This window comes from Cyrtonyx montezumae, unplaced genomic scaffold (assembly GCF_038088225.1).
Source record: "Cyrtonyx montezumae isolate F1298 unplaced genomic scaffold, pur_monq_1.0 scaffold_3, whole genome shotgun sequence".
NCBI lineage: Eukaryota > Metazoa > Chordata > Aves > Galliformes > Odontophoridae > Cyrtonyx > Cyrtonyx montezumae.
The window spans coordinates 74958098-74970467 of NW_027072034.1; the positions used below are offsets into that span (position 1 = coordinate 74958098).

General features: G+C 36.7%; 1 protein-coding gene across 1 annotated transcript in view; it reads right to left on the reverse strand.

Moving 5' to 3' along the window:
- The window catches only part of EPHA3 (EPH receptor A3), a 215294-nt gene that overhangs the window by 40054 nt on the left and 162870 nt on the right, over nucleotides 1-12370 (reverse strand). The window contains exons 7-10 of the mRNA XM_065741938.1: nucleotides 9040-9199; nucleotides 6570-6672; nucleotides 6037-6104; nucleotides 1677-1802 (exon numbers count right to left, since the gene is read on the reverse strand). Of these exons, the coding sequence (XP_065598010.1) occupies nucleotides 1677-1802; nucleotides 6037-6104; nucleotides 6570-6672; nucleotides 9040-9199 (457 nt within the window). The remainder of the gene's footprint in view (nucleotides 1-1676; nucleotides 1803-6036; nucleotides 6105-6569; nucleotides 6673-9039; nucleotides 9200-12370) is intronic.

Consider the following 12370-nt stretch of genomic DNA (forward strand, 5'->3'; position numbering starts at 1 on the left):
ACTTCCTATTGGCATTTTTTAGGGCTCGTCAATAGGAAACGCTAACTGTATATATACCATATGTAGCATATAAGCTGCATGCATCTGAGTCATGGCCTCATAATGTATACAAAAGTGAAGCCCAGCTTCTGTGCGGAAGACCTGTAGGTTTTGGTATTGAACCTGCTGTCACTTTCACTGGAGTGGAATGGATCTATTTTTAAACCACCTGGCTGTTCTAGGACATTTGGGGCAGGTTGTTTTTTAAGCTTCTCTGAAAGGCATTCCTCCATTTACAGAGCTCATACTTAGCTGTTTTGGTTTCTCTCTCATTCTCTTGCGTACTTTGAACTAAAGATATGTCCAAACAATGAGCCATTCAGTATGACATAACATTGTTTCTTAGGATTTGCTTTCTAGATTCATAAGCTCCAGAAAACCCAAGTCTAGGAATAAAGGCTTCTTAAAGTCTTGTATGTTTCTTTACTCTTGGACTTAGTTTTTCAGTAACCCCTCCTTCTCTATTGCCATACTCATTTTCTGTTATGTACAGTAAGCAAAGCTTTGATGCCTTTACTGAAGATGATGGAGAACAGTGCACTCTTGTGGGGCAAAATTAAAACCAGCAAGAAACAAGAATCCTGCCTTTTCATAAGATAATCTAAATTCATACAAGCAGCTGAGTAGCTGTAGTATGAGAGAATTAATAGTGTTTCCTTTTACTGGGCTATTCAGGAGGCACACTGAGTATAGCAACATTGTTCCACATCTTTTTCCAAATGAAAATCTTTTGCTGTGCACTAGAAGTCTGTTTCTCTCACATATCATGATTTTAATACAAATAGTAAATGTAGAGAGAAGTAAAAAAAAATCAATAATAAAAGAACTAGTCATTTTCAAGGGTTTAAAAATCAATAGTCCTTCTCTCATAAATGCTTTAATACAGCAGGAAAGCTAACACTTCATGATCATCTGGCTCAATGAGACAATCTGCCACTTCACTTCAAGGACCAAGCATGCATCCCATCAAGAGCTTCACACTCCACAGCAACATGGACAAGTCATTGTGATGAGACTTTCTGCTATCTGGCTCCTCTGCTACAAAATCTGCTCATTTTGACAGTTTGCTTTCAGTAAACCCAACGATCTAGAGCATCTGTATGCCTCAGACAATTGGTTATCAGACATACAACCCTTTCCTCCTAAATCAATAATTCAAATCCAAAGCAGTGACCAAAATCAATCTAATAGCCAAAGGTCACTGCATTCTGATGGATGTATGGTGACTGGTATGAAATGAGTTTGTGCTTTCACTCAGAGCGTGATAGTCACCAGTCCTCTTAAGGCAAATACAGAAAACATCTTCATAGTTGATACCATTCTTTTTGTGCTGATAGATTCTAAAGAGAAAAGAGAGAAAAAAAAAGAGAGAGAGAGAGTGAGAGAAAGTGATGAAGAAGTCTCTCTTCACTCCCAGGAGTGGGCTGTGGGGTGTCATTTGAAAAATGATCTTATTATCTGCTTTTTTGGAGAGAAAATAGATGCGTGCAACTAACTACTCTTATGTACTGAAGTCAGATCTAAATGTGATCCACGAAATTGCAAACCTGCAAAGATTTCCTTTCCAGTCACAAGTATAAAGTCGAAGATGCAAAACAGTACACACAGTAAAAAAAAGTATTTTTAGTGGTCATTACCTGCTCCAACAACCTTATCAATTGATATATTAGAAGCATCCAGTTCCTTGGCAAATTCATGTACAGCTTGATTAGGATCTTCATATGTATGCGGATCTACGTAAGTTCTTAGGCCTGGGAGTTTTACTGTGTGAAAGAAAATTCAGAGAGAAAATGTTACTTGGACTTAATTAATCTGTCTAAAGAAACCAAATGAGACAACAGAAATCAAATCAGTAGAAGAAAAGAGTATACTGCTTCTTCAAATCAAATAGTTTTTGATGAGTCTTCAGGAATCTAAAGTCAGAGCGAAACCAGAAACACTAATGTAGTTATCACACAGTAGTCTGAAAAGCAATGCGCTTGCCATATTTTATCAGTTTTCAAATGTTAAAATACTTTCTGATCCTCTTGGCTTGTTCTGCTTACGTGCTGCTTCATATTGTTCCTTACAAGGTAATGAGACCTGGATTTAATGGGTGATGCCACAGTTATCCTGAGGAGTTCTTAGGAATATACTAAAAAGAGCACTTACATTCAACCTGTTTAATTTCTGTTTCCTCTAACAAGACACATAAGAAAAAGAAAATTGTATATAAACAAATGCATGCCTCTTCCTACCCCCTCTGTTACAAATACACAAGATGGTAGCCAGTCATCCTTAGCATTACAGTTTGCATATAGTACTGAGTTACCCCTAGTACCTATGCTACATTTTGTCCCTTTGTACAGTCTTCTGGCCAAAGAATCCTCTGCTTGACTGAGTCAAGCACTAATTCAAATGACTGCATGATTTTAAAGGCACATTCAAGCTGTTCACATAATCCATCAGAACTGGAATGGGGAGCATATTATCATTCCCAAAACTCTCCACAAAGAAGCTGAAGGCAAAGCATTTCTCCTCCTCAGCTAAAGACCATGCTTGTGTTCATACTCAGTAACTTGTGTGCCTGTCTCCAAATTCATTTTAGAAAATAAATGTTCTCTATCAGAAAGCAAAATAACCAGTACATCCAGCTTGATATTAGCTGCTTCTAACACACATTCTGAGCTCCTGAACATATATTCCAATTGTCTTAATTGGTCACGCAAGAGATATTAACTTCCCCTTACAAAAAATTACTTTAATCCTTTGCAGCGTGGTATTACTCTACTGCATCTAATTGTTGACCATTAGCATAGTTAAATACATTTTGCTGTGGTTAGGTAGATGGGGAAAACTGCCTTTGCACCATTAGTTAGAACTTTCCATTGTTTTGTCAAACAATCCCAAGTGTATGTGGAAAAAAAAATCAATTTTATGGAGATTTATTGGCCTTAAAATTGACAAAGAAATGATGAAACTGAGTTTCCAAGCTAATTGGCTAGAAAACAATTCAAACTAAGAGCCATGCTCTTAACAGAAGGGCTGCGTGTGTGTAGTATTAAATGCCAAGTGTGTTTCCTTCAAGAGACTGATGATTACAGAATTACTTGTAAGTAAAACAAAGAGTAATTGGCTGTATATTGCTGTTGGTTAAAAATCTTGTAAATCCTCCTTTCCGTCCATGCAGAATGTACATTACAGGCTCTCATACCCTCAATAAAAATAACAACAATTAAAAGCTTCTGCTCTGAGGGGATTTTGGCTGCAGATTTTTAATGCTGACCCCAGAGGTTCCCAAGATCAGGTGATGGTGACTGCAAGGAGAATAATCCCTTCACACCAATAATTAAGGGCAGCCTGTATAGTAACTGGGTTCTGTCATGAAAAAACAGATAATAAACACATACACATGTGTTAAGCTGTACTACTTTACAGCTCATTCTCTGCAAACATAATAATTTACATTTTCATTTTACCAGCATGAATTGCCCTAAGGGTAGCAAAAAAATAAAAAAAGTCTAGCTAAAGAAGGCAAAGGGAGAGGATCTGAGGAGGTGAAACACATTTTTGCTTCTTTGAAGTAATATTATAGGATTTGTAATAAGGCTGCAGGGAATAGCTTATGGCTGGTGCTTTTTTTAAAGTAATTCAGAATAAACTGACTGAAATAAACCAGCTGCTGTGTTTGAGATGCTGAAACTTTACAACAGTCAGGGAAGTTACCCTTTTCTAGTTCACAGGAGCTATTCCCTTATTTTTTGAGAAAGACTCTAGTTTAGAAGAATACTAAAGTTTCATCAGCCACAATTGTATATACATACAAATCCTAACAGATAAATAACTACAAAATCAATACACAATTTTCAAGAATTTCTAACAGAAACATCAGATTCATGATCATTTCTGTTCTGACTACACAGTGAATCAGCATGGCACTCCTCAGAAAGCAGTACATAAATATCTAAAGCCAAATTAAAAGCAATTTAATCCGCAGGAATTTAACTGCACTGACATGTTTAAGAATAGTGATTGCAACTTTCCATTGTGTGGGAGTAAGGAGAGCAAATTCTGACCTGTTATTTGTCTGCAACACTTTTTTACTGGCTGTTTTTATTTTATAACCTCATTAAATTTGGATGATGAAGCATTAATTCTATGGGCCACATGTAGTTGTATAAATTTTTTTTGGAGGCTAGTTGGTTAGCTGTTGATGGGCTACACGATGTAAACCCATTGCTCCAGTTTGCATATCGCTTCCCTTAACAATTTAGGGAAGGAGCACACATATTTGCGTATATATTCTCTGGAGATAAAGTAAAGGCTCCAAACTTAAAACATTAATACGAACAGTCAAAGAACAGTTATTCCATTTGCCACTGGGATTAGGAAACTGTTCTAATTTCCAACTACTGCCAGTAAATCCCTCATTAAAATGTTAATTCAATTATATTTGTTGAAGAAGTACATCTGAAAGGAGTGAATATGGATACCAATAACTCTCTTCTTGAGGATGGCAGTGTCACTGTGTGCAAAAGGATAAGAATAGAAAGAAAATGATTAACTGTAAACCACATTAACCTTACAGCATGCCAAACAATAGAAATACATGGTTCTACATGGTTCACATGGCATAGGCAGGGTATTTATCAGGAGTTGAAGCAGTTTCAAAAGACTGGTGCTTCTAACTAAAAGCATACTCATTAGACATCAAGAATTCAGTGGGGAAAAAAAGGAGCATCTAATCTTGCTGTTTATGGATTATATTTATTCTCTCTGTAAAGGAAAAAAAAAAAAAAGCTGTGATAGAAATTCCTGAAGCCTTCCCCACTTCTCATGGGGAATTTAAACCATTAACTTCTTCTACTTTAAACTTCTTCAAAATTCATTTATTTCTGTTTTAAAGAGAGTATGGGCATAATGAGATTATGACCCAGCTTTCACAATCCAGAACTCCTTTGCTATGGTAGAGCCCTGCCAGGTTATTCACCATGCAAACCAAGGCTCAGAGGAGCTGACAAACTGCAGAAATATCTCTCCAGCCAGCCTTGGCCATAGCAGGTGCCTTCTTTCTGGTTGCCACAAGTCCCTCCTGGGTTCAGAAAATCAACTCCTGCACCAAGCACTGTCTGAGTGGGAACTAGCTCCATGCTGCTCCTTTCACAAAACAGTGCCAAATGATCCAGGAATGATGGGCCATGTAACCTCAATAAAAATAGGTATGAAAACATCAAAAATGGATAGGCTCTGGATTGGTTTTGAGAGAAATATCAACAGTAGCCCAGATTCCTTAGGATGACTAGAAAGTCACACCCTTAACTGTTTATTTATTTATTTATTGTGACTCAGTAACAGTATAAGTCAGTAGAAGGGCTATCTTCCTAGCTGTGGGTGAGACCTGATGAAAACACTCTTGGTAAGTGAAAAATCAGGACTCTAACAAAACATATTTATAAAAACAGCTAGATTAGGAAACTTCACAACATTTGTTCAGTAGTTATTCTTAATTTAAGAAACTAATCCAAATTACTTTTCAGTCTGTGCTTACAATAATTCCAAACTAAATTTATTAGTGCATCATTTTTGTTAAGCAATCAGTTCTCATGGTCCCTTCAGTAGTCTTCAAGATCTGTTTCATTGATTTTGTATTTTGCTTTGGGGGAATAAAAATCATTGCTTAGATATTATACAGTTGATAAGGAGAAAGTTGAAGTCACACTCTGCATTTCACTAATGCACAGCAGAATCAATATCTTATTGATAACCACATGCCTTGCTTGAACACAGCAGTGTTTTGCTTATTACTAACATGAATGTAAATGAATAAAACTGAGACAAAGACTGTTTGTTAGGGGAAAATCTGCTTACCCACAAGAGAATAGAATTCTCTTCCCAATTTCACCTTAGCTTAAGTGAGTTATGTCTTATTTATTTATTTACTTATTGACTGAAAACCATAAATTATCTATGTAACGAATTCCACAAATCTGTAAGCATTAAAAGGCTTCAGTAACTTACAATGGCCATTCCCAAAATGTAGTCTTTTCTCATCATTACCATGTTTAGACTTCTTGTATCCGCAGAATCTACAAGCAACAGAAGAAAAAAAATATATATATATAATATAGAGAGCTGTATACGTTAAGTGCAGGTGGAAACAGAATTGAATGTTTTTCCTTCACAATTAAGGGCCTGAATGAAAATTTAATGATATTTACATTCTCTCTACCCTATAGAGGCATGTTATGTTCTCAGGGAATTTGAGGAAATTGGCTAATGAGAAGATTTGTTGATTTTTGACCCCTACAGTTTAATTTTACAATTGCCTAAGAATGTGTTTATAGCTGTTTTTAACAACTGCTATATGACTGGGGCTGTGAACGTTAGCAGGCTCATTACCAAGCAGCTCAGAGCTCTGTGGAAGCAGACAAAAGAGAAGGTGCAAACCAGCCACGCTATTGCCTGACGATGCTCGATTTGCCATGCTCATCAAGGTCCCATGGGGGAAATGGAAGAAGGAGCAAATGTGCAAAGACAGAGCACAAACTAACCTCCCAATCAGGACGTACACGACAACTGTGAGGAGAATGATGGCAACCGCAGCTGAAATGGCAATCATGACAACCTGGCTATTTTCACTGGAAATGGAGAACGCTGGAAAGTTAACACAAAAATATATAAATAACCTCCCCACACAGAACATTAATTATTACAAGACGATTGACCACTCATATAGGGAACAGACAGATTGTGTCTTCACTATATAGCATTTGATTTCCTGCCAAATATTTAATCTGTTAACTAATTTTTCATCAGACAAATAAATACAAGGGAAGTGAATGAAAAACTCCTGCCTTCTTTGAAAATTTACAGTTGTTGCTTCTATTGCTGATTGTTAATCTTGCTGATTGTAGCAATAGCTGTTAAACTGATACTTACATGTAAATATGTATATAAGTACAAACATATATATCATGACATATATACATTTTGTCAGTCAGTATGAAATTTTTCCTTGAAAAGAAATCCCAGCTAGTCAATAATCATCAACCTTACTCTCACATCCATTGATGAAAAGTGCTTTAATGAACTGGGCTTCACAATTAAGCCATACAGTAACGTTGCAAAGGTTGTGAAGAGCCTGAGCCCACAGAACCAGATAGAAGGATTACATAAATTAATCAGTGTTCATAGGGGAAAAAGGACTTCTCTGCAGTGCCTAAGCCAGGTGCTTGGGCACTGCCATGTAACAAAAGGACATCTTTGGCTCTTAAATGAAACACTAGAAATGCTAGAAAACCTTTATTAATACGATGAACCACCTAAAGGTCATCATTCTAAGGATTCTTCCAACTCAAACCATCTTCAGTAGACACTTATTGATCTTCACCACGTACAGTAGAATTAGACTCCTCACCACAATGTTTCACGTCAGTGGTCCAAAGTAAGTTTAAAAACAGACCTCCTGCTCCCCACAAGCTGGGCAGTTTGTCTATGTGACTGCCTGGAGTCATACCATTAACCAAGGGAAGAAGCCTCCACCTATTACATGCCTACAAGTGCACTTACGTTGTTATAACATGACAGCAGGAACTAAGCAATGTGATTGTTTATTTATAATATAACCTGTACACTCTTTGAGCTATCTCTTGTCATCTTCCACATTTCTGGTAAACTACTGTATACTATTTTAACTTCTTTTTTAAAATCACTTTGCAGAGAAAACTCATCAGCTTCCAAGTTATGAAATTTATTATCAATCACCATGACTGAATTTTGTCTCCTTTCTGTACTGCTCTGTCCTATCTTGAATTTCATCCATTATGCCAAAGATGCATGTAAACCATAATAGTAATTTGCAATTTTAATCAAAGAGCTCATTCAATTTCCAAAAAGCTTAACTCTGGGGAGGAAGAAATAAGGATGAAATACTTAACATACCTCAGAAACACACAGATGCTCAATACATAGATAGTAAAAGACCACTAGACTTACTTATGCTACCCTTCTTGGTAAGAGTTTGTTATTTTAGCAGAATATTTCTCACATCATGGGTTCTCAAGCATTATAATGAGTACACGAATAAACCTTATGAGCCCGTATCAGAATTATAGTCTTGAACTGTCTTACAACTCTGAACAGCAGGTACAAGTCTTCAGCAATTTCCTCGCTTTCTAAAGAGTAAACTGTCTTTAATTATGCAGCATCAGGCTACATCAGTAAATGGTTAACTAAACTAAGGTGAACTTTTTGGTGTATTAAGCTACTTTCACCTTCAAGGAAAGCAAAGGTCTGATATACTATGTAGCACCAAGAGATGGGAACATAATATTTAGGATGATGAGCTCCTGATGTAAGAATAGAACACATAAAGAATACTGACAAAGTCATCAGGTAAGCAAGTGTTATTACCTATGCATCAGAGAAAAGAAAAAGGCAAGTAAATAACTTCCCTAAGGTCACCCAGAAATCTAGTGACAGAGGGAAGAGATTTTCACATTGCTGCAGATTCCCTGGCCAGCTATTTAAAAGAGCAACAACCTTCCCTGCCAGCGGGCATCAGTTTCACCTCAAGGCTGTTTAAGAAACATCAATTCTTCTCTGCAGCAATGTGGAGAATTACATTTTTACCCCCAGAAGTAACAGACTTATATAATATTTATTTCCATGGGGCACAGTGTTTAAAGACCACTGGATTAATGCCACAAATAGTGAATATGGAATTGTATCAAACCCTCTCTCAGTATGAGCTGCAATCTACAAGATATTGACTCTGGCAATAGGCAGTGGTAGAGTATGCAACATGAGAAAATACCACCTGTGGTATTTCTGTACATTCTTTAAAGCGTGTTTCAATTTTAATGATAAAACATAAGGTTATATAGTAGTGGTACCCAGAAAGACACATAATAAATAGTAACAAATTGCATTTACTAAACTAGAAAGGGAATGAAAACAGCAACTCAGATCAGTAGGAAATTGCCCAAGTAGTCAATTTAAACCATTTGAACAAATACATACAATCTGGACTGGTTTCAAATTCAAACTTGCGGCTGCTTGTCCCATATCCAGCTGCAGTTCGTGCTCGAATTTGAAAGACGTAGGTGGTATCAGGTTTGAGGCCGCTGATAGTAACATTAGTGCTTTTGGCTCTCAGAATAGTATAGCTTGTCTCTTGTTCCTGCTTTTGGGAAAAGAAATTATCAGATTAAAACCACACCCTAAGAAACAGAAACAAGAGGTGTTTGGTATAAAATGACTATAAATCACCTGGAAAGCAGAGGCATATCAAATATTTATAGCCTGACAAATGCCTGAACAACCATTCATTTTCAATCAACTAAAAATCTGTTGATTAGCAAGAAATCTAAATCATTGGAGCTCCTACAGCCTTGCACTGTAAATCAAGTACAAGACATGCTGAGTGTACAACATTTCATTAAATGGCTTTGTACCACTTTATATACACTTCCATAGCCTGTAGTACAACAAGAAAAATGAAGACTACAATTTTATTTTAAAACCATAAAACAGATTTGCCTACTGTACTGAATTGGAAGTTGTAACAGGCCAATTTAGAGCTTTTAGGGCCCTGCAGAGCTATTGCAGGACTTGGTTTTTACTGCCTCGTGTTTTACAAGATAGCATGTATCCTTATAACAGTCAGAACAGCAGTCTGTTCAGACTCCTTACCTCAGCTCAGTGAACAGGCTAATATAACCAGTTTACTACAATGCCATAAAAACCATGAGCTTGATGCATCAGTGCTCATTTGGGCAAAACTCCACTGAATTTGTTCTTAAACAAGTCTGGGGCTTTAGAATCCAGGAAGAACGTGCGTGCCTACTCTTTATTGCTTTTTGCTGAAGAACAAGGAGTGCATCCAGTACAGATGATATCCTTACAAGCATGCTCTGCTTCATTAGGCACATATTTCTGACATACCAACTTTTTCTGTTGAATAAAAAATAGACTGCGTTGTAATCCAGTAATTTTGAATACCTTATATACTGTGCAGAAAGCTAGTTCTGATAAAAGTACTTCTCAGTCTCACTCTAAGCACATAGTTTAAAAAATTAAGCATTCATTTGGGGTCCAAGGTATTGCTTATTTTAGTACCGTCATCCTGTACCAAAAAAGCATTTTTTGGCCTTCTAAAAATTGCAGCTGGAAGTGCCTCAGAGAAAGTCTTGGACTGTAGCCACATATGGGAAACTGCAAAAATGTCAGTTTCTTAGGCTTGCAACGATGAACTTCTCTATTTTGGAGATAGTGGGGATTTCATCCCATTTACTTTTAAATACACTCAAATCATTGAGTTATGCTTTGCTGAGGGAATGACCTAAGATGGGCTAATGCATGTTGATTGCAAAGAATTTCATCTCACCTAATTCTCACTACACTTTAGGGTACTGTATTAGATGGCAAGTTACTGGGCTTAAAATTTCACCAGTGATGCACAGAGTCCTGAGAGAGTCTGGAAAACACTTAATATAGACCAACTGTCAAAGACAGCTCTTCTTCATGTGAGCTGTTTGACCGATTTGAACTGTTTTTGCCTGTTTGCTCTGCAGTGCTGTCCAGAGCAAGAGTTAGGTCTATTCCAAGTCAGTAGATTGGTATCCAAAACCATTCCCTTCAGTGCTGTCTAAGCCCATTTGACCTGTTCTTGGAAATCTTTGATATGAACAGAAACAGAGAAATTTGCACCATAGTTAGGAAAATTGCCAGAATCTCCACATAATATTTAACATGATGTACAGTCACACCAGAAGAGAAAAGAAAGGGAAAAGGGGAAAAAAAAAGGAAAAGGGAAAAAAAGGGAAAAGGTGAAAAAAAGGGAAAAGGGGAAAAAAGGGAAAAGGGGAAAAAAAAGGGAAAAGGGGAAAAAAAGGGAAAAGGGAAAAGCTAAGCTTCTGTCTGTAAGTTGCAACTTAAATTAGGATGAGCTGGACCTGCCCTTCAAAGACTGTCTATAAAAATGATTAACATGGTCTAGTTTCCTTAATATTTAAGCACAAAAAGAAATAAGCACTGGATTTTCGTATATTTTCTTTTCTGACAAATCTCTGAAAAAGTTTTTTGTTATAAATTCCAGGTAGAAAACTTCTAGGACATTAGCTACAGAGGTAACAGGTTTGCTTAAAATACATACCTTCTAACTAACAAAGGTCTAGTACTGTAATTTACAAGTTTTCCTTATCTCATCATTTAGCTGAAAGTAGGCAACCGTTTTAATTTCAAAGACGTTATAATCTTGTCTTTAAAACACACAATCTTCTGTGTATGCTATGACTGGACATTCATTTTGATCTCACTTCAGGCTCTTTTTCTGAAATGCAAACATTTCCTTCTTGCTCAGATACATACGTGCAAGAGAGAATATAGTCATGGCCCTGTCTGCTAATAATCCACAATGGAACTTGCAAAATAAATGTTTAAAACAATGGTATGGAGGATGTCACGATATCTTAGTTTATGGCAAACTTTTTACACACATATTTTGAAAGTCATTTTTTATGTTAATAGTAATCAAATCACTGAAACACCACATAAAAGCCCAAGTTTATCTTTCCTGGGGATAAAGTAAAACTTCAGAGATACAGCGCTAGAGCTGCCATGAGCAGAAGGGATATACAAAGGGGAGAGTCACTCTTTGCCAAGTAGAATTTTAATCAAACACACTGATGATAAATTTGAACTTGGATGCAGAAAGAATATTCTTCTTGATCTACATAGTTTACTACACACAGTCTTTACTGGGAAGTAAATCCCACTACTGTTAGTGTCTCGCATGCAAATGAAATTTTATAATTATAAACCATGTTTTACGAAAGAAATGTTTTGAATCCATTTAACATTTATAGTGGCTGCACTAGTGAGAGTGAATGGTATGTCCTTTTTTCAGATAAGGACAGTGAATGTTTACACTGCACAAGGAAGAACATTTTCTCCATTGGTGGCATACAAACAGTAGAGGCCAAACCTGGGCTGCACATCTTCAGGAGGTGCTCTGGCTTCCAGCGCTGCCTCCTCGCACTGCTGGCAGCAGCTGTCAGTATGATAGCTCCAATGAAACTCATGGAGTGTACATGGACTGCCCTTTAAAACCATAATAGGAGTTTAAAAGCAACTAAGTTCATTTGCATTTAATATACTGTTTCAGCCTCAGAAAAAGCACAAACTGGATATAATGTTTTATTTGTTTGTTTTAACCAGGCTACTGAGCACACTATTTCAACGATGGGAAAAGCAAATCTATCTTAGTAATGCAAGATTGCAATTAAAATTCACTCATCATTTGGAGCATCATTTCACCCTAATAAAGAGTGTGAGATTTAGTTATTGTAAT